At 37.4% G+C, this 23,453-nt stretch overlaps 1 protein-coding gene across 4 annotated transcripts in view; it reads left to right on the forward strand.

Annotated features, from left to right (window-relative positions):
- The window catches only part of TDRD7 (tudor domain containing 7), a 41,040-nt gene that overhangs the window by 12,817 nt on the left and 4,770 nt on the right, over positions 1-23,453 (forward strand). For all 4 annotated transcript variants that reach the window (XM_039333630.1, XM_039333631.1, XM_039333632.1 and 1 more), the window contains exons 2-13: positions 1,166-1,378; positions 3,003-3,144; positions 4,025-4,232; positions 10,435-10,520; positions 12,560-12,780; positions 14,474-15,045; positions 18,552-18,738; positions 20,121-20,232; positions 21,194-21,393; positions 21,486-21,620; positions 22,196-22,279; positions 22,988-23,122. In XM_039333630.1, coding sequence (XP_039189564.1) covers positions 1,172-1,378; positions 3,003-3,144; positions 4,025-4,232; positions 10,435-10,520; positions 12,560-12,780; positions 14,474-15,045; positions 18,552-18,738; positions 20,121-20,232; positions 21,194-21,393; positions 21,486-21,620; positions 22,196-22,279; positions 22,988-23,122 — 2,289 coding nt within the window. In that variant the 5' untranslated portion in view covers positions 1,166-1,171. The remainder of the gene's footprint in view (positions 1-1,165; positions 1,379-3,002; positions 3,145-4,024; positions 4,233-10,434; positions 10,521-12,559; positions 12,781-14,473; positions 15,046-18,551; positions 18,739-20,120; positions 20,233-21,193; positions 21,394-21,485; positions 21,621-22,195; positions 22,280-22,987; positions 23,123-23,453) is intronic.

The raw sequence follows: 23,453 nt of genomic DNA on the forward strand, positions 1-23,453 counted from the left end.
TGCCCCCCAAACCACAGCCGAGCAAGACAGTGCCCGGCTGCACTCTTCCTCCTGTCCAAGGTTTTCATTGTTGTGAGCATTTCTGTTGAGGATTGGCAGCGGGGGTGGGGTGGGGGGTGTTTGGTTTTTATTCTCCCTGTCTGCTGGGTGGTTGCAGCAGGTTTTGGTCACGTCATATGACCCTGGAACACTGTAACCGTCATAAATATGAATCAGTTGCCAAGCATCTGAATGTAAATCACAAGACCCTGGAGATGCTACAACATTCCAGCTGATTGGCACTTGTTCTGGGCTCAGCAGAAATGCCAGGATCAGCACCGAGCTCCAGCTGGAGCCTGGCGCTGATCCTGGCACTTCCACTGAGCCCTGACAGCCCTGATGAAGCGCCGATCAGCTGGAAAGCGGTACTGATAGCCCTGCAGCTCCAGCCATCTCTTGCTCAGGCTTATGCAATGCTGCCACTGGTTCAGCTCATTCCTCTCCCCCACTACCACTTTTCTAGGATGGTTGTGTACCACCTGCCAGGTGCCAATGTACCACAGGTGGTACCCGTACCACTGGTTGAAAAGCCCTGCTCTAGACTTTCTGTGATAGAAACTTATTTTAAAAGTGTGCCATAGTTTCATATCCATACACCTTTATGGTGTATGGATATGAAAAAGGAATTTATAAAAATGGAATTTTGATTAGGAGCTTAGAAAAAGTTTACCTGTATAGTTTAGGAGATTAAAGTTTTGATTTATGGTTCTCCCCAACAAGACAATATGTACTGGCTGTTAGAGAAGACACTTTTTGTATCATACTTCAAAAAATATAAATTTTATTTCCGATATTTTTTTTCTATGGGAGGAAATGTTTCTAAACTAAAGGCATGGATATTTTTTTTTTTAGGAAAACCATTATTTCACCTTTTCACCTGTTACATTTCTGTTTATTTTTCATTCAGAAGTTGATATATGCAAGATATTCTTTTCAACGGTCCTGCACAATATTTTTATTCTCAGATGCTTTGTCATTATAAAATAATTAACACATCTTCCTAGTGTGATAGGATATTTAGTTTTAAATTCTGAATATACTACCATTGAATTTCTTGCATATTAATGCTTCAAACTCACAATGTCTGCCAATTTCCATGTAAAATTCAAGTATATTTCTATTGCAGGTAAAGATGCAGGAAGCAGATCTAGTAGCAAAAATGCTTCGAGCTGTTCTCCAGTCTCATAAAACTGGAGTGCCCTTTTCCTATTTGCAAGGGGAATATAAATCTTTAACTGGAGATTGGATTCCTTTTAAGCAGCTGGGACATGCTACATTAGAGGGATATCTGAAGAGCATTCCTGGAGTTGTTAGAATTGAAATTAGCAAAAGTGGTGAGGTGAGACATCCTTTCTTTATACTTAAACTATAAATGTGCAAAAATTCTAAACATTCCACAAATGGAAACTTGTTAGAGCTGTATTATGATTATTTTATCACAAATCCAGGTATTTCCTATTTAATGACTATCCTTGAATAGTTCGCATGGTGGGATAACAATACTTAGTTTTTATCTTATTTATTTGTAATACATATAAAAAGATCCATTTGAATCTTTTGAGTACAGCCAAAAACTTGAGGAAATATACATGTTTTAAAGGTAATAAGTAATAATAACATATTAAATTTGCATGCTGCCTGACTCTCAATGACTCTGGGTTGTTCTAAATAATCAAATTACAATAAAATTAATAAAACATTGAAGATGGCGAGTGCACTCTCCTTTGGCATGGGTCTGGGTGAAGAGCTAGGTCTTCTGTAGGCCATCCAGATCTTGGTTAGAACCTCTTTCTCCTGCTACAGAAAAGGTGTGCTTCCATAATCCTAATAGGTGACATTATTTAATCAGTTATTTAACCCAGAGCATATCAACCCTGCAGAATCAATTTGGTTGGGCAGATTATTGTGGGAGACGGTCCCTAAGCTGGATGGGGGCTTTATAGACAGCAACCAACTTCTTGAATGCCAACAAGAAAAAGTCAACCACTGCAGCTCATGAACCAGAAATATTACATAGGCATACTGAGACATGCCTATTACTGCCCTCACCATCACATTCTGGATACGTTAAAAACTCCTTTGGTATTCAAAGACAGCTCATGTAGAACACATTACAATAATGAAGCCACAAGTTGATTAGGGCATGATTGACTGAAGAACTGATCTGGGAAAGGGTGCAGAAGGTGCACCACATGAAATTATGCAAAGTCTTTCTAGCTCACACCTCTTCTAGCAGGAGTTGTGAGTCCAGGAAGACCCCAACTTGTGTACCAACTTCAAAGGGGGAAGTCCTACCCAATCGAAAGTAGCCAACAGGTTTTGTGCCAGCTCCTTGATTTCATTCTCTCTCTGTGGCCTTCAGCTGTTCTTGCAGCCTCAGAGACTTTGTTTGTCTCCAGCGCTTCGTGATAGACTAAAACAGACATGTCAAACTCGGGGGTGGGCACGGTTTCATCATGATGCGTCCGGAAAAAGAACCCATACAGAAACAAAAAGATAACATCCACATCAATCTCTCCAATGTAACCCATCTGGATGCCATCTTAAAAAAAATAAGCACTACTAGCTTATATGATCTATAGGTTGAGCACAATGTTTCTAAAAGACACTGGACAGCATATGACATAATACAAGGGTAGGCAACCCTGGCTCTTTTATGACTCATGGACTTCAACTCCCAGAATTCCTGAGCCAGCATGGTTCCACGAGTCATAAAAGAACCAAGGTTGCCTACTCCTGACATAGTAGCTAAGAGTGCCCCATATTTTCTGCTCTGGGCACTAACCTTACCATAATATGCACAGTTGTGGCAGATGTATAAGCTAAACTTGCTTTTTAGCACAGTCTGAGCCAATGCAAAAAGAGCTTGAAATGGCTTCATAATGAATAAGTATCTCCCATAATTAGGAATATATAAAGCTATTAATACATAATCCATCTCTGTTTTTTTCTACCTGACACAGGTAACTTGCCATGCTGTTGTTTGCCAGGAGACTGCAAGAATTGCTAAGCTTGTAGCCTGCCAGAGAACTTCAAAAAAAAAATCAAAACGACAAGTGAATTGCCAGATGAGGCTGAAAACTACTACCTCCCTGGCCTCAATAGGTAAGCTTGTCAGTTGCAAAACACCATGCTAGAGCACACTGAATGAATCAGCTACTTGCTAATCATGGCAGAGCTTTTCTGGTGTGGCATTTCTGCTGACTGCAGTGAACTGTGCTTACGCTTGGACAGTTCACGCGCCCCCCACGGCTGCATAGTAAAGCTGCTAAGGTTGGAAAGAAAAGGAAGATCTGTGCCTATAATGCCATAGTATATTTTGTAATTCAGTCTCTAGTTTCATAATCCCATTATATTTATAATTTCATAATCCGTTAAGTTGGTAAAAAGTGCATTCTTCTGTATTTGATTACTTCCTAAAATATAGCTTTCTTAAATAACTGGATATATTTCTTTCAAAATAACTATCCTATATGCTCAGGGACTGCATGCACTCCTGCCCTGTTTAGGAGTTTTTCTCTGTGCTAAATATGCATGATAAATTGGCCTTTTTCAGAACAGCAAACTTTACCTTTTCCAAAGCAAACTAAAGATTATAATGGATGTTTATTTCTGTGGGACATACACATAAGGGTCAAAGTGTTTCAACTTTGCTCACTCAGTGACATCATTGTGTTACCTGGACTTGCTCCTTGTAGCCTGTTGAAGTGTGTGTGTGTGTGTGTGTGTGTGTGTGAGAGAGAGAGAGAGAGAGAGAGAGAGAGAGAGAGAGAGAGAGAGAGAGAGAGAGAAGAAATTAATCCTGATATAAGCTAGTAATATTAAAACTAATTATATATTTAGATTTCATGTGTTTATGTAAAATGTGCTTTCTTATCAGATTCTCGGCTTTAGGTAAAGAAATAACTTCTACAGAAATGCTTCTTAGTCATAGGTAAATAGCAAATGAGGCTTAGGATGTTGTGTCTATTTTGTTGTATTTTAGGCAGGCCAAAGGACACTCTGAGAAAACCTGGGTTCATGAGTTTTTCCGAAGAGGTTAAGAGGGGTACAGTCCCTCTGCTGAGTGGCAAGGGAAACCATACAGTTGTGAATCCTAGTATGACCCCTGCATCATATCCTTTATCCCCTGAATTTGGGACGGCTATACCTAATGACGTTTTAATACAAGGACATGTGACCATGATGAACAGGTTAGAAAACTTGTCAGTGACTGTTGATATTTTAGAATTCTGTGTATAGTTAAGATGCAATTGCTATTTAATGGTATAAGTAGATATAAACTTCAAAGATAAGTGAAAGCATTATAGGAATTATAGACCAGTAGCATCCCTTGTTTTACACTGGAGATGAAGAAGTCAGAAAATGAGTTGAAACGTGCTTGGGATAAACAAATGTCCATCATTAGACAAAAACAAATATAAAAATAATAATTAAAAAATAATTAAATTGATTAAAAGGAAAACAAAAAATAAATCCAAAGGGCAGAGTGGATGGACCACTAGGTCTTTTTCTGCCATCAGTTTTCTATGTTTCTATAATGGAAAAATATTTGAAAAATACTAGGAGGAAGAGGAAGATCAGTATAATGCAAGAATATAGGGAAGAGAAATTGTATGATCAGACTTTTTCTGATTTTTTTGTTTGAGATAAATATTGTCATGTAGAGGATTGCTTCACAATATTTTCCTTGATAATGATTAATGAAATACTTTGTAAAATGTTACAATTAACACAACACTATGGCATAATTAGAGCTATAACTTTAAATAAGTTGTCTATACAGGTAACAATCTTGATCCCAAGTAATCAAGCATATTTTTTCTGATGGCAGTGTTTTACTGTAATGCATGGATTGCTCCACTTTTCACTTTCTTCACATATCTCCATCAGAAAAAAATAAATGAACAGATGTTAACACTAGACATACATAATCAAGAAATAAATGTGGAAAAGCAGAGGAACTTCCTAATTTATACAGGCCTTTAATTTTCAATGATCTGGTTTAGAATGTCCTATAATCTGAAAGGTGAGCCAGATTGGTGTAGTAGTTAAGGCACCAGTCTAGAAATGAGAACGCTGTGTTCTAATCCTGCCTTAAGAATGAAGGCAGCTGGGGACCTAGGGCTAGTCTCTCTCTATCAACCCTAGGGAGGGGGCAGTAGGAAACCACTTTGAAGAACATTGCCAAGAAAACTGCAGGGACATGTTCAGGCAGTAACCAAGAATCAAAATTCTCTTAAAGGCACATCTATACATACACACACACAATTTGAAAGGCCCATAGAGAAACAAGATTGAGTGATGCTAGCAAAATAGACAACTGATTATAAAGTGATATCGTCCAGTCAATGTTTCTTCATGTTTATTCATAAGCAAGTACTACTTATTCCAACTACTTTAATATAGACTAGTCTTACTGTTAATGTTAATTTCAAATTTAATGCTGTTGATTAGATAAGTTAACATAGGACTATTTTTGAGGTACTGAACTGAAGGCATTAACGAAGCAAAGGCATTAATAGTGCAGCCTTAAGTTCTAACCATATATATGTCCTCAATTTTATGACTATAATTGAGCTTAGAATTACAGTAGTAAGTCATACCTGTCATTAAGTGGTTACCCCATGACCAGCCTGATTTTATGATCTTTTTTACAACTGTTGTTAAACAAACACTATGGCCATTAAGCAAACCCATTGTATGGGGTTTTTCTTTTTTGCCAGAAACCATATGTAATGCCATTTCCAGAAAAAAGTAAATAATGGTCATGTGATCGTGTGTTATGCACAAAAGATCAGCACAGATGCAGCACAGATTATTCAAGAATCTAGTCAACTAAAGTTCAGTAAAGGTACTAAAGCAAGCATGTCAAACTCATGACGTCGCATGACATATCACAACTTTTTCCCCATTGCCGGCAATGAGGTGGGCGCGGTTTCAGCGTGATGCATGCGGGCCAGCAGTTTGACATGCCTATACTAAAAGGTCAACAGAATTCAAGAGAGTTTGGACTTGGATCGTTTGTGGGAACATAATGACTCAAAGCTGATGACACTTTTAACTCTGCCCCCTAGCTTCACCTGCTCTTTTCCAATTGGGCTGAAAGTCACCATAATGTTGAGCCAGTTGCCAAATGTTCAAAATGTGATCAAGTGTGTCTGTGTGTGGGGGGGCAATAACTCTGAGGAGATCCATCATAACTTCAAACACTCATTAAGCAACTGGTTGTAAGTCAAGAACTACTTGTACAATGTATTTATATTTTTAAAGTAAATTGAGGTTTGTCACAATATTTATCTATTTGCCTTTAAATTACTATTTTTTTATTCTAAGTGTAGAGAGCTGTTTGATAGACTTTTCGTTTATAAACTACATTTCTAAACCATAAAATGTATATTTGCCTTCATAAAATTTAAACTATCTATCCCTAAACTAGAAACAAAAATTAGCTTCTGGGGATTCTTTCTACAATACAGTATTAGGAGAAATTTAATATGTTAGGTATGCTTAGCTTTACTGAAGATAAAACTCTGTACCAATTTCTTGCAGTTGTTATACTGCTTGAATATCTATATATATCTATATATATCTATATCTGTCTATCTATCTATTATCTATCTATTTATACAAATTTTATTTATAATACAGTTAAAAACAAACATTGGATTTAACATGACATTCCAGTGTATACATTCTTATCAGATTATTCCACTTTTTACAATCAATTCTTCATCTCTACATATACATCTAAGTTTTATATACAATACTTGTTCTAAAATAACATATATTTCTATCTTAACATTTCTCTTTAATCCCGACCGCCCTCTTTAAATTCCTCCAGCGATAAAATTTATCCCAGGTTTCATAATAAACTGATCTACATTTGTCTTTTAATATCATTGTGAGCCTGTCCATTTCCGCACATGCTAATATTTTATGTATTAACTCTTCCTCTGTGGGAATTTCCTTGCTTTTCCATTTTTGCACTAAAGCAAGCCTAGCTGCAGTCAGGATGTGTAGCAGCAGGTAGATTGTCCCCTTGTCGTATTTTTCTGCCGTTATTGAATATCTACCATAAATGCCGGCGTATAAGACGACTTCCGCGAGCGCTGAAATCAGCGCCAAAGACGGGGGTCGTCTTATACACCGAGTCGTCTTATACGCCGGAAATACTGGTAGTTTCCGGCGTATAAGGCGACGTTCTAGGAATGTGGCCCGGCTATAAAGACGGGGGTCGTCTTATACGCCGGGTCGCCTAATACGCCGGCATATACGGTATATTGAAGAGAGAGAAAATAATTTCCATATATCGAAAACAATACTGTGATTTTAAAATGGGCAATAGTCCATTTTTACAGTTAGACAAAACTGAACTGTTATGTCCTGTTTTGTAATTCTGAGCAGATTCAATTATAAGAAAAGATGAACTTTATGCCACATATTTAGCGATCTAGCAGTATTCTTCCCTTCCCCCTTTCACAGTCTAAAAAAATCAAAATCAACAAGCTCAGCTGCTGTGCCATCACTTCTCCATGTATTGTTTGCTGCTGTTTTAGATGATCAAATGATGATACAGATAGACTAGCAAGGACTGTTGTTATGGCTGGATTTTTCAGATTAATTCATATTGCCTTGTTAATCCTCCTGTTATGCTTTTAGGAAAATTGTGCTTTCAAATTAATATATTAGTACTATTCTTTTTAGTTGACAATGTCATCCCTTTAAAATGGGCCAGATTAAAAAAAAAAAAAAATAATTATATGAATGTTAGTTTAATGTTGTAGGGTACATTAGTAGAATTTTAAAAACCTGTCCAGGTTTATCTCAGATCACTGTACATCATATATTAAAATCAAGGCAGGGTACTTTGGGTTTTTTTCTCATGTTTCCTTCTATGTCTGAACTCTGTAATTTATTGTTCAAGTTCCACCCTAGCAACAGATTCCTTCCTCCTTTAAAGTCTCTGTCATAACTTCTTCAAGTCAGCTCTTAATTCCTTTACAGAGGAGTTAATTTAGGTGGAGAGTGTATCTCTCAAATTCATTGTGATTTAGACATGAATAGAAATAATACAGAAGAAGAGGAATTAAGTAAAAAAAACATGGAACACCATGTTTTAAATATGAAATAGTCTATACACCTCTGTTAAAAATATATTCTGCTTTCCATACTAGGTTAGTCCATTATTTCCCTTTTTTCCCATACAAACACAAAGATAGCTGTCGACAATTAGCAAATATAAATCTAGATATTCTCTTTCCCCTCTTGCCTGAAATGACTGGGGGGGGGGATAGGCTTTTAATAGGGGAAGGAAATCTGTCTAGCATTGGGGAAGCAGCCTATAATGAAATGCTTTGAATAAAAACAAGATCTGTTGTTGGTTCATGAAAAAATTCTGAACTTCTGCAAAACTCTTCATCAAGCTCCATATTGAGCAAAACAGGGAAGTGAAAATTAAGCAGAAGAAAAAAAAAACTTTATGCCCAAAGTCCAATTATAGTCACAGTTTTAGGATGGTATGCAGGAGAGAATAGTCAATATAAGTTGATCGTAAAGTATCTTCATTAGGTCCTGGGATGGAAAAATAATGGAACCTATTAAATATTACTCAGTGGCAGATTTGCATTGAATTCAAGCATTTTCTGCCAAGTGCTTTGTAAATTCTGGATTAACCAAGAATTGTAAGGCCAATGGAAGTAGCAATAATTAGTCCTACCACCTATGAAAATATGAAATCCTGTGGTTATATGAATGAGACTTGCATTATATGGTCTATTTTAAAAAATGCTAGCCCTTGTATTTTCAAAATAGGAGATCACCCAATATTAATTGCTTTCTGTAGTATTCCAGAAGATTGAGAGACTGAATAGTGGCTCATGATCCCTCAAACTCTGCCCAACCATGATAGACCTATTGTTTTAGCTCAGCGGTTCTCAACGTTTGTGTGACGGCGACCCCCGTCACACAAATGTTATGCGCATGCGCGGCACGATGCACATGGGGCAGGCCCCCATGCGCGGTGTGCATGCGCGGTGGCGCCCCCAGGAGGTGCGCTGCCGCCCCCATGCGCGGTGCCGCCCCCGGAGGTGTGCCGCCGCCCCCATGCGCAGCGCGCATGCGTGGCGGCGCCCCCAGAGGGGAGAAAATGGCGGATCGCCGCCTTTGGCGACCCCCGAAAAATGGTCGATCGACCCCAAATGGGGTCGCGACCCATAGGTTGAGAACCACTGTTTTAGCTAATGTTTATGTATACATTGGCTCATATTTTTTACGGTTGCAGTGGTTAACTTTCCCAATGTCATGTGATCACCTTTTGCAACCTTCTGACAAGCAAAGTCAATGCAGGGATGGGGGAGCCAGATTCATTTTACAACTGTGTTATTAACAGTTGCAGTGATTCACTTAACAGTTGTGGCAAGAAAGTTCATAAAATGGGGCAAAATTCACTTAACAACTGTATACTGTTCTGCCAATGGCCACAATCCCCCCTTCCCATTTTTTTCATAATTTACTAGAGATTGGAGTTGCTGGGTTTTTACGATAAGATAGCTCTGTTTCTGCAAAGACAAGCAACAAAGTCATCTTGGCTTATTTTCTGAGTGGGTTGTTTAGTCACTGAACCATGCAATGACAAGGAGATTCATGAAAACCAGGGGTCTTCAAACTTGGCCCTTTTATGACTTGTGGACTTCAACTCCCAGAATTCCTCAGGCAATGTGCCTGGCTGAGGAATTCTGGGAGTTGAAGTCCACAAGTCATAAAAGGGCCAAGTTTGAAGACCCCTGATGAAAACCTTTTCCTGAAAGCCCAAAGACCTGCCATGTTCTCCGATGATAATAGCCAGTGAGGTCTGCACAGATAGAGGATTCTGTGGTTGTTGGTCTTGCAGAAAAGGGCTTTCTGAAAACAGATTGGCACAAATTTTAACTTCCCTCACGAGTAGTTTCCGTTGCATTGAGATTCTGTACCTATGGATGCATGGGTGAGGCTAAAAGATGTTGCAAGGAAACAAAAGCTGCATAAAAAAATAGAAGCACAGAAAATAACTAGCTTTCATAATTTATGCTGAATTCTTCATTTTGGCTTCATGTAGCTGAACTTAGTCCAGTATATCTAATTTTTAACTTGTTTTGCCCAGTTCTTTTATGTATATTCATTTGCTTATATGTTTGTTTAAGCACAAATCCATGTGGATTTCCTACAGAAAAGAGTTTATTTTCAGTTGTCCAGCATAACCTGCGTGGAATAAAATAGTTCCATTTATGTAGTAAGGTAAGGTAACAACTACAGCACCTGAAAACAAGAATACAGTATAGCATCTATATGGTATATTGATTGTTTAGCTGCAGTTTTTAAAAAATGAAAATCTGATTCTTTGCTTTCGTTCTTTAGGCCTGAGAGAAGACTTGTGATTCCTCCAAGGTTTCAAAAAGAGCTTCAATTTCATTTGACAAGAAATGTGCCTTTGGACATTAACGGTATGTTATTAGAGGTCCACGTGCAGTTCTAATTCATGCTTTATCTAGGTAATGATATATAAAAAAAATAAGGTATCCGCTGATGGGCAAGTTCTCTAAGATTACAGTTCTGAGTTAGATGGGCAAACAAAAGTTTATACATTATTCTGAGCCATGGCTTATCACAATTACTAGATTCATGCAATACCTTAAGGCAAAGGAATTCTGCATTATGACTTGTAATCTTATAAATTTTATAGAAAATAAAATAAAGCCCTATTATCTATAACAGAGGTCCCCAACCTTTTTGGCACCAGGGAACCGGCTTCATGGAAGACAGTTTTTCCATGGACCAGCAATGGGATGGGATGGAGAGGGTAGGGGGCTGGGTTTCGGGATGATTCAAGTGCATTACATTTATTGAAAATTTTCTAAATAAATGAACAAATAAATAATGCATTTATTTCTATTGTTATATTGTATTAGGTTAGATCAGTGACTTTCTGCTTCTAAGAAAGTGGGAAGGAAGAGATAGTCCTAAACTCAACCCTCCAGCAAAACCCAGCATGTTGAGGAAGTGCTGAGAACATCATGAGAGAGAGATAGAGAGGGGGGGGGGAGACACCAAACCAACTCAGCACTGCACTATCCCAGCAGTCTCAGAAAAGGTGCAAATGAGAGGGGGATTCCCTTGGAGACACAGTGCTTAAGGGGAAATGTAGCTTCTCCCCTCCCCCTCCCCCTTTGCAAGCCCAGTAGGAGCGCACTTGGCTTGCAAACTTGGAGAGCTGCAGAAGAAAGGAGGAACACACACACACCAAAATAAATCACAAAAAGCAGGCAGGATGTTGCCAAAACACAAGGCACCTGGAGCATCAAAACAAAAGCAAAAAAACTTACGGAACCCAGCAGTCTTAGAAAAGGTGCAGATGAGAGAGAGGATCCCTTGGAGACGCAGGGCTTAAGGTGGAAGGTAGCTTCTCCCTGCCCCTATTTGCACCCTGACAAAAAGACACCCTGACACACACACACCTTGGGAGGATCTCCCTCCAATGATCCCCCTCCAATGAGGCTTTGGGGAAGCTCCCGAAGGGTGCACCAGCTCAGCTGGGGTGCTGGGAGGGGAGAGGAGGAAAGTGAAGAAGAAGAGGAGGAAGAAGAAGAAGTATCGGGAGGAGGAGTAGCCAGTTGCAAGTGCAGCTTTCAGAGGACCTTTGCACTGAGCAAGACAGTTTCTGCCCAGCCACTCTCCCGTCCCTGCCCAGACCCTTGCAGTCTTGCCTCATGCCCGGAGGTAGAAGACGTGCCTTCAGCACACCTCCAGCTGCTCGGCCTAGGGGGGCTGGGGACCCCTGATCTATAAGTGCAGGTGAGAGTGTGTTAATGTATCAAACTAAATGTATTTTCACAGTCTGAAAGTCTTGCAGGTGAAAATAAAATGGTTGCATTCATTCCCTCTTCATTCTTCTATGACCAATTTGGAATTTGTGTTTGCATTGATTGTTAGCATTTATAAATTTCCCTACTTTCTATTACCATTACACATTTAGAATAATGAGCTTAACTTCAAAACAGTATTGTAAGGGAAGCATTCCTGAACTAACTCAGCAGCACCAACACTTTCATTCCTCTTAACACTAAAGAAAGAACTTGTGCTACAACAGGGAAGAAGTAACTATTATGACTGTTAGCTGTCTATTAATGGATCTATATGCAAACACTAATAGCCAACTTCGCTTTAAAGTTTGCAACATAATGGTGCTTTGTGGGAGTATCTTAACAGGTGGAAGAAAATTCATTATTTGTATTTATTTGGATATTTACGTCAGCTTTAACTTTTTTAAAGTTGCAGGTATTGAGTTTAAAAATTTATGAGTCATCCCCTCACAAAGAAAATGTAATTACTACAATATCTGATAAATTGTAATGAATTAAACCTTGGTTTAATTGTCATTTATTAAATAAAACACACAATGGCACATTATATACTATTAATAGTTTTAATTATTGTTACTTTCAAAATAAGAAATATATTCAAGAATATGTATTTGCTTTTGCAGACAATGTTAGAGAACCAAGACAGTTAATGCAACCAGTCACCCTCCCTCGCAACTCGAATACTGATATAAATGAGATTCAGAAAAGAATAAAGGACATCATAAATCGATTCAAAAATGGAATATGGTTATCAAAGATACCACACTTGTATAGAGAGGCCTATAATGAAGACTTTAATACCGCTTTGTTGTCACAATTTGAATACTGGCCACATGTTTGTATGGTAGGTGCTAACTTTATCACAGAAGATAAAATTATTTGTAGACTAATTTTCTGATCTGCATATATGTTAAAAATTTTAAAATAAAAATCTTTAAGATGATTTACTTGGAAATCAGAATTTAAAGTCAGCACAAAAAAGTCTAGACAGTCTCAGCTGAATTAGGATTATCAAAGTGTTGAAGTTTGTTTATAGGAATATATAGAATTCCACTCTTAATTGAATAAAATTGTTGTTGAGGGCTTTCTGGTAGCAGGTAATCTCATATTTGAGAATCCTACAAGTATCAGTGTACCTTAGCAAAACCATCAATTGAACCTCTATATCTAATGTGTTCCTGTATATGCCTCTCATCTGAGCTCAGCAGTGTTCTTAATTCTCAAATTATGAAGATTTTTTTTTTATTCTGTCAAACAACATGACTACTCAGGCAAAATCTTTTTGTATGTTCACTTCTGAGGTAAACCACACATGATTCAGTGGTAATTCTTTGAAATGGATTTAGAGAAAATTGCCACTTTAAATATAGTTATTTAATATCTCTGCATGTAATCAAAGGGACAGTAGAAAATTGGTATCCCTGGGCATCATTAAACTTTACAGATCAAAGGGCAATATAGATTGAAAAACAAAAGAGTTTAGGTTATGTTTCTAGCTTTATTTAAGCCCCTAATTAGGCTTGGATTAAAAGGGGATATACCTAGCACCATAAAAAACAAGCATTTGCAGATGGGAACATGCTCTATTTTGAAAAGCTATTTGTCTTGAAATGTACAGCCTTGCATTATCAATTTGGGAAATTGTTTTAAAAGTTACATTATTTTTCTGTATTAACAATCTGTTGAATATGCTGTAACTTGGCATTGGGACTTTTCCCAATTTATTTTAAACTTAAACCTATTTCCAAATATTTGTTTACAGGGTTAGCCCATTTTTAAATACCCATACACCTAGGTTTGATTTTCATAGTTTGATGCTCTCAGATTTCCCAAATTTCTAGACAAAATGGCATTTGGGCACATCAGATGGTAATTATGAGAGTTACAGTCCAGTACCTTTAGGGATCATGATTGTAATAAATTGCCATAGCTATATGAAAAATAGGAGATTCATCCAGTCAAAATAAGTGATTTGAGTTGGAAAGATTTACTTGAATATAAGCAAAAGAGGTAAGTATTTTCTCTAAAATTTGGGCACTCTTTTCTCACAAGTTTACATATTAGGCTTATATGCTGCTCCAAGACTCAGGGTGTTAGACCTCTAAACAACAGTAGAGTAGATTGAAAAGCAATATATAACAATATTAAAATTATTTAGCTATTGGGGAAAGCATAATGAGTATAAAGTTTTACCCTTCAGGAGGGGAACAAATACATCCCCACATACACCAAAATGTTGCTGAGTTAACTAAAATTACAATAATTTTGTAACTGTTTTACAAAGAGCGTGCCTATTGGATATCTAGAGGAATACTGTTCCAGAGAAGGGGACAGCAGTTGAGAAGGCCCTGCAACTCTGAGCTGTCTGCAGATGGCATTCCAGGTGGTTGGGACCTGGAGGGAGATTTCTCTTCCAATTCTGAAAGGTTAGCAGAAATCTCTGGGAGAAGATGGTCTTGAGTGAGCTTCCATAGCGTTGAGCTTGAATATTTCACTCAATGTGATTTTTTTTTATAGCTTCTTCTATTCTTTCTAAGGCAGAGAAGGTATCTTCTGGTGGCCAAAGAGATATAATTCTCTACCCTTCTGGAAAAATGCAAAATCCAGGAAAGAGTGTTTCAAGCCAAGAAAGAAAGCCTCAGCCTCCTTTATTAAAACAGAGTGTGGAAACTAAAACTGCTACCCTCCACGGAGACTTCAAGCAAAATATCGCAGCCATCCTGACAAAATATTCCAATGGTCTTTGGGCTAATGCTCTCCCGAAAGTATATGAAGACACTTACAAAGCAGCGTTTCCTCAGAATCTTTTGGATAACCTTGAGTTACTCTCAGATATATGTACAATCAGTTACATTTCTGAAAATCCCAAAAAGGCAATTCTCTATGCCAAGCCAAAACAGCACCCGGGGAAGGATCTGAATATTATTGCTAAGAACTCCACATATGAAAGCATACAGAAACCACCTGAGCACCAGTCTGCTAAAGCAAAGCAGGACTCCCAAGAAGGTGATTTTGAACACATTCCTGTACCTCCTTTAATTATCCCAGAAGAAATATCACCATCTGTGTTGGTAGTAGACCTGTATTCTACAAATGACGTCGTCGTTAGGTACGTTTATAAACCTCTTTGACATTTCTCTGGTGCCTGGAGTTGTGTAAAATCATACGTGAGAATGGGAAAAAAAAATCTCAATGAGAACAGTTCTAATGGGCACATACTATTATGTATTGCTTTTGTTTATTGAAGATTCTTTATTCCAGCACATTCTTCTTCAGATGTTAGAAGGGATTTTCACAACATCCTGGAATTCTCTGCGCTTCCCCTACCCCCTCTCTAAATCTATTCCAATGTGTTGGAGTTCCTTTGGAATAGCTTGGGAGATAGTGAAAAAAGAATGCAAATGGAAATCTGACATTTCCATGAATGAGAAACAGTTTGGTGTAATGGTTAAGGTGCTGGCTAGAGATCAGGAGACTCTGAATTCCAGTCCTGCCTTAGACATGAAAGCCAGCCAGTCACGCATTTTCAGCCCAACCTACTTACAGGGTGATTGTGGACAAACAGGACATAGGAGTATTAGATACTTTTGCCAGCTTGAGTTATTTATAAAAAAAAGATAAAATCTAATAATTATTTGTAGCATCAGAAAAAATTTTCAGTATCAGGGAATTTCCATTCACTTAAGACTTCAAAGAGATACAACTAGGCATGTTTTAAAAATGGAAAAAACACTTCAGACCTTACATGAAAGCTGAATTTCTTTCCTATTAGATAAAGCAGCCTCTCTTTTCACACAAATTGTTTAAACACTAACATTTAAAAAATGCCACTGTAATTTAGTTCATTACAGCAGGAGCATATTTTTTTTCAAGTTCAGATGGAAATCTGAAAAAAGTAACATGAAATATAAAACATTAGTGTATTATGTTTGAAATATAACTGACTTTTATTACTATCATGAGGTCAGTAGGTTTTTGAAACATATTCGACCTTACTGGACACAGTCCATAAGTTATAACTACATTTTGTTTTAAAAATAATGTTAAAATTCTGGGAAGATACTTCCTTTCTAAATTGATTCAACAATACAATAAATCTGAAATAGGAGTAAAATTGGACCTGAATTTGAGTTGAATATGTTAAAACCCATTGAATGTTTGATTGTGCAAACTAGGATCTGCTATAAAAGCTAAATTAAAAGTAGCATTTTAGTGTGAAAGAAAGAGGGAGCAAAGAGTATTCTGAAACTGACTCAACCATAGACATACAATTTAGGTGATTTCTTCCGTAAAATCATGATTTCCTACTAGAGTTTTTTGTCTACAACTACTTTTATTATACTATATTGGTACTGTTTCAAACTTGTACTATACTAATATAGTTTTGAACTATTTTTTGTATTATATGATGTGTGCATATTGTGTATATTTGTATATTGTATGTGTATATATTACTATGATAATATGCTAATATATTAGTATTCTAGTTTATTTCTAATAATTGGTATGCTAATATGCAAATATATTAATGCCATATTATAGTTTTGACCTAGATTAGATTTGATTAAATAAAAAGGGCAATTTAATTAAAATGCACTGCTGCACTCTAGATCAGTTGACGTTAGCAAGCGGTCTTCAAGGGCAGCCCTATGTAGAGCACATTGCAGAAGTCAAGTTCTGCGGTGATCATTTGAAAAGGCCTCTCAATCTAGAAAGGGGTTCAGTTGGCACCCGACGGAGCTATATAAAAGCCTTTTATCCATAATTACCATTGAGTTTTGAGTCCAAGCTGACCCCTAGTTTTTGCATCACTCTTGAATGGGGAAATAACTGCCCTTTTCAAAGCTGGAAATCAGCAGATCTAAATGGTCCACAGATATTCGTTGTTGGTAAGATGAAGTTGAAACCATTTTATTGTATTAGGTAACCTGATAATACAGTGAAGCAAGTATTTTCTTGAATGTTATATAAAGGTAAAGGTTTCCCCTTTACATGCTAGCTTACTGCTTTTTGTAACTGATGAAGATTCTGGATGATATTGTACTACGTGTATGTCTTTATTGGGAGAGGTAGATCATAAAGACATTCTCACACCAGGAACATGCTGAAGGAGTAACAAGGGTCATCATAAATCCCCAAATCTGAAAATAATAATTACATAGATTATATAAATAACCCAATTGTTTTAAATGCTGTAGCATTTTGAAAACCTGAAAACAAAGCAAAACAAAAAAACCTAAGCTTTGTCACCAGACTGCCACAGTTTCAACAAAGAATCAAAGTGCAACAGATAGAATGTCTCTTCTATGGGTTCATCTGTCAGCACTTCCCACTGCCTATCCCGTCAAACTCCCTTTGTTTTCCTCTTTGGAAATGTACTCATGATTTACTCCTTTTGTAACTGATTCAATTACACTTCTCTCTCCAAGCCATGCACATAATTCATCTTTGGGTTCTGTGCTATTTTGATGCTGCTTTTTTTCTTCTTCATTGGAAATAAACTGCCTTCATCCACAAGTAGCTGTACATCTGATGCTATAAATTTTCCTTTCCTTGCTAAGAATTTTTTTCAGTTTCCTTATCATTACAGAAAGCACCAGTGTACTAAGATGCATTTGATGAGATGATTAATACACACATACATACGAACGAGGTCTTTGCTTCAAAGATGTAAAGATCTAAATATGAATTCCAACTGGATACATTATGTACCTCTTTTTCAGCAACTGGTGTTAAAAGTTCACCCAACCACCTTTTTTCCTGGGGTTTGTTTTAAATAAGTTAGATTTAAATGACTCACTATTTCCTTGAATGCTCTACTCTGACCATTTTAATTGTAATTTTTGGTAGCGGATTACATTGTGTAGCTTTCATAAGTCACTTTATGAACAAAAGACTTGGACAACTGAGAACCTCTATTAAGTACTAAAAGCATTGTGCATAAAATGTAATTTGTATTTTAATTTTAAACTGAAGCATCTTGTATTGGGTTCTCTCATTCGGAAAAGAGTATCTGTAAAAAAATGAAAGTATTGTTCATTTTAAATGTATTTTGGGATCAAAGACTGCTTTAATTTAAAAATTGGTGCACCTAGTATAATAAAAAAACATAGTAAACACATTCCAAAGTTCAGTTACATTAACTTGAGGATACAGGTAGTCCTCAACATGTAACCACAATCAGGGCCAGAATTTCTGTTGCTAAGTAAAGCAGTTGTTAAGTGAGTTATGCTCAATTTTACGGCAGTTTTACCACGGTTGTTAAACAAATCACTCCAGCTATTAAATAAATCACACAGTCATTCAGCCAATCCAGCTTCCCCCATTGACTTTGCTTGTTGGAAGCTGGCTGGAAAGGTTTCAAATGGTGATTACCTGGCCCTGGGACCCTGCAACCACTGCAAATATATGCCAGTTGTCGAACACCCAAATTTTGATCATGTGGCTGGCGGAGAATCTGTGACAGTCAAAAGTCACTTTTTTCAGTGCCAGTGTACAACTTCGGTCACTAAATGAATGGTTGTCAGTCGAAGGCTACCTGTATTAATTCTTCAACTGCTCTGATTGTTCGTGGTTATTGATTTATACTAAGTCTTGTCCAACTGAAATCCATAGGTATGTGGGCGCAAACTATTCTGGTGCCCAGGAATCCATGGAAGAAGAGATGAAAGATTGGTACAACCGGAATGCTTCAGTTTTGCAAATCCAGTCTCCTAAAGTTGGACAAATTGTTGCCGCGCTTGCAGAAGAAGATGCTTGGCTGCGGGCACAGATTGTTTCAACAGAAGGCAATAGAATAAAGGCAAGTGCAAAAAGTTTCTGTACTGAAAATTACATTAAAAAGTGGATATTGGTCCCAAATTTCATTCTAATCAACTCCATCGATATTTCTGATTGTATGATTAAAAATACCCAATCAAAGAATTTGTTTGGTAAAATTATATAAAGGCAGACAGAGAATTAAGTCAGCCATAGGTATAGCAATAGAATTATTTATCCATGCTAACATCTCTGCCTCTAAAATAATACTGAGATTTTGTCTTTTATTACTTATTATACCAGTATCCCACCTGTGGAGAAATTGTAATTCTTGGGATGTGGGTTGTTTATTCATTATGCTTATATGCTTTCTTGCATTCAGAACCTGAAGTGGTGTTTGTGTTACTCCCTCCTCTCTTTTTGCCCCACAACATGTGGGTAAGTTGATCTGAGAACGTGATTGGGCCATAGCCCTCCAAGGAGTTTACATGATTGGACTCTTCAGTTCTAGTCCATTGCCTTCACCACTACATCACAGCGGCTCTCTTTACAGTGCCCAACAGCTCCTGCCAGTGTGGCCTCTACATATTGAGAACTGCACTTAGCAATTTTTCTGAGATGCCAACAAATACTAACCAGTCCCTTTCAATCCCTATTATACCTAAAATCTTGCCCACAAATAGAATATTTTTAAACTTTCTTGTAAATAGAAATAATGCTCTATATCAGAGGTGGTGAACCTATGGCACACGTGCCAGAGGGGGCACTCAGAGCTCTCTCTGTGGGCATGCGTGCCATTGCCCCAGCCCTGCCTCCCCCCACGGCCCCAAGTCCCATTGCACGCAGATGATGATGCAGGGTGTGGGCAGAGGGCATGGCTGTCATGATGATCTGTTGCGGCGGGCTGTGGCGGCGGTGGGTGGCCCTGCAGGTGGGGGCAGAGCGGAGGAGAGGTGGGGGGCAGGAGGCGGGGCAGGGGCGGTTTTTGGGCACTCAGTCTCTAAAAGGTTTGCCATCACTGCTCTATATGAACAACTTGGTTACATATCTTACGGCTTAATATTTCCAGTGACATGGATTGTCAGCATGGTGTCAAAGCATATAAGAATTACTACACTTCAAAAAAAATATCCCTGAATATTCCAGTTTTTCTGGAAGGAAAGAAAGCTATAGAAACTGCAAGACACAAAAAAAACTTCTCCTAAAAATTTGAGGCCTTGTTTTAATAGCTTCGCATGGTTATAAAGCAGTTGGGTTGTTACCGGTATTAGCACAACACTTGCAGCTTGAACTGCCAGTTGGTGTGCTGGCTGAGGATATGGGAGTTGTAGCCACATTTGAAAAGTAAATCCCAGGGAAAGCGCAAAGAACTGTATTGTGACTAATTAAGATTCCTGGTTATGTCTTACTTTGTTGTGTTTCTAGGTATGCTACGTTGATTATGGATTTAATGAAATCATTGAAAATTCCAGAGTGTACAAATTAGCCAAGCAGTTCTATAGCTTGCCATTCCAGGCTTCCAAATGTAAACTAGCTGGTAAGATGTGCCTTTTTTCTTTTCCATGGGTACAAATGCTGTTTGCAAAGCATCCCATTAACAAGTGGGAGAAAGAGATTATAGACTATATTAATCCAGCAGGTTTGGAAGATGGTATCTGGCAAGACAGTCTTGTACTCTTAGAGTTGACACAATGCGTGGACTGGCCTTGTGACTAATTTTCTTTGAAATCATTATGAGATCAAGGCAGACCTCTCTTTGTGATTATTTTTGTTTAAAAAATGTATAATAAAAGCTAAAAAAAATCTGGGCTAAAAAAAGTTTTTATTTGATACTGCATTTAAAACGTCACGAGTTTGATGTGTCTACTCTACAGTATGAATGTTGCTTAGTATCCTGAATTGGTAATAGGGCTGTCTATTTGCTGTCCCCTTTGATTAGAAAAATAGTTGAATACAGTAAAGTTTTCAAGCAATCTAGACAATACTAAATTATAAATTATAATCCTAGAATGAAACAAAATTCATTTTATGATCCTTAAGACAGTTCAACTTTACAGAAACCTCATTGATGTTTGATAAATATAAAGATTTGTGGTAGAATTCCCCATAAAGAAAATCTGGTTTCTTTTAACTATGCTGTAAAGTTCCATAATAGTTTTTATAGTTCCTTCGCCATTCAGGGAGGAAATAAAAAATTCAGAACTTTCAGAAGCCTGTGATTTTACGCGCCCTTTTAGCTTTTTAGATTTCAGCAGGTATTGATCTTGTCTGTACAACACTGGGAGCTCCAAGCTTTCTTAATATTGTAGCACTTTCTTTAAAAAATAAAGAAAGCACAGTAAGTGACCAGAGATAAAAATAGAGAGGTGGAATTCTTTTCAGTGTTGTAATACAATCCTTATGCTAAGCATTGAGAGTCCTAAAAACACTTTGAAACACAAGGCTCTAGTTTGTAATGCTTATCAACTTATATGTTTTGTTTGATTATGTTACCATAGGTTTAGAGGCATTCGATGATCCAATCTTAATAAAAATGGTAGAATCTCAAACTTGTGGCAAGATATTTGCTGTTGAAATATTAGAGAAAAGTGACATTCCCCGTATTATTCTATATGACACATCGGGAGATGATGATATCAACATTAATGCCACTTGCCTGAAGGTCCTGCAGGATAAATCACTTGAGCTCCATCTTCAGGTACTGTCTTCACTCCTCTATAACACTTTAATAAAACAAATAAGTTTTTAAGTTGCAGAGGCATTCAACATCTTGAGTTCTTTGCATTGTAGGTAGATGCACTGTATAAAGATGTCCGGGTAACCAATGTTTGCTCAGATGGAACTTTATATTGTCAAGTGCCATCGAAGGGCCTGATCAGACTCTCAGAAAGTTTGCAGAAATTGGAAAACTATTTCCGCCACAGGGTGAGTCTATCTTTAATATTGACTTCTCTCTTAAAAGATTTTCCAGGGCAGTTGCTAGCAATTCCCTTATAATCGAGTTAAGAATTTCAAAGCTATTGGTCACTCATTTTTGCAGACTAGTGTAAGGTAGGTATATTTATTTATATGTATGTATGTATGTATGTATGTATGTATGTATAGTTATCTAGCTATAGTAGATATATAGTATATTTTTGAAATGCTAAAAATAAATGCCCCATGCTGAAGGAAGCTTGTATGCTTATTTAACATAGAAATCTTTTGATCTTGAATACTGTGAGATTGTGGCTGCTGAATGTTTTTGCATTAAAGTAGTAGTATATTCAACATTCATTTTGGATGTTTAATAATGGTGATTACTCCAGGCTTGTTGGCAGTGCTTTAATCTTTTGGTGCTCTGGAACTGAAATAGGATAACTCAACCATTTGTGTGCTACTTGTTAATTAATTACAAGTCAATAGTAAAGGTGTTTGCAATTTATGTAGGCACCATGAACTCATTGTATATTTCATGGTAACCACTATGATTACATAATCCAATTTCAACTCTATTCCAGGAACCAGCAGGATGTTCTGTATCATTACCTTTTTGTGGCATGATCTGCTTGCTTAACTATAAAGGAAAATGGGCCCGAGTTGAGGTAAGTAATATAATACCGACAAGCAGATCAGAAAAACGTTTTCTAAAAATTGGAGGTTTTATGCTCTAATATCTTCTGAGTGGGTTGCTTAACTGAATATTGACTTAATAAGTGGTGGTCCCTCACATGCCTATAAATTAAATTATTCTTTCTACTTTGTTCTTCTGAGCCCGTTTGAGATGGAACCAAATTCTGACATCATTGTAAGATGGAACATTGCTGCTTTCCTTGTACCAGTATAGAAATAAATGAATAAAAGTTACTCCCACCAATGAAATAGTAAAAGAAAATTCCTGTTTTTTGCTTGGGAAGCAATATGGCAAACATATGCTTCTAAACTACAGCTTCCTGCCATAGTCAAAAAAAGACCAGCATAATTTGGCATCTTAATCAGGGATTATGGAAATTGCAGTTCAACACGTCTGAGGGTTACGAAGTTCCAAAATCTAGTCTAGGACAATTGTTTGAGTCTCAGAGATGAACATTTAGAAAAGTGAAGGAGAACACTGCACTACAATTCAGATTGATGTGGGTATAGGTGGGCCGATAGACAGAACAGTCAATGGTTGGCAAGTTCTTCATTGTCTGATGGCAAATGACAGTTCTGTCCATAAGCATTATTGATTATTTATCAAGCTTAGAATGCAACTTATCTTTCTACATGCAAAACAGTCTGCCATTTTGATATAACTTCCACCCTGCCCCCAGATAATAAGTGTTCACAGTAGCCGGACTCTTGATGTTCGATTTATGGATACCGGAACAGTGGCATCTGTAAAAGTGTTGGAGTTGAGAGAGATTCCCTCAATATTCCTGCGAGAAATCATTGTAATACCACCTCAGGTATGAAAATCTCTCTTTACTAATTCTCAAGAGACCCAAAGGTGCTTTTTCAAGAGGCAACTGGACATTCTTGTTTTTGTTTGAAGACGTTTTGTTTCTCATCTAAAATATTTCTTCAGCTCTGACTGGATGGTGGTTAATGGAAGGATTTATATTCCTTGCAGACAGCTGGTCATTTGCATTTTTTTAGAGTTGAGGCCACTTGGGAGTTTGTCTGTATCCTTAGGGTCACCTGAGTAGTGTAGTGCAAATGGTTGTGGAGCCTTCTTGGAACAAGACAGTCCTTTCAGCCTCTTGAAAAAGCACCTTTGGGACAACCATGACTTGGATG

Source organism: Crotalus tigris, unplaced genomic scaffold, assembly GCF_016545835.1.
Source record: "Crotalus tigris isolate CLP2741 ecotype Arizona unplaced genomic scaffold, ASM1654583v1 scf7180000024506.7606697, whole genome shotgun sequence".
NCBI classification, from domain to species: Eukaryota; Metazoa; Chordata; class Lepidosauria; order Squamata; family Viperidae; genus Crotalus; species Crotalus tigris.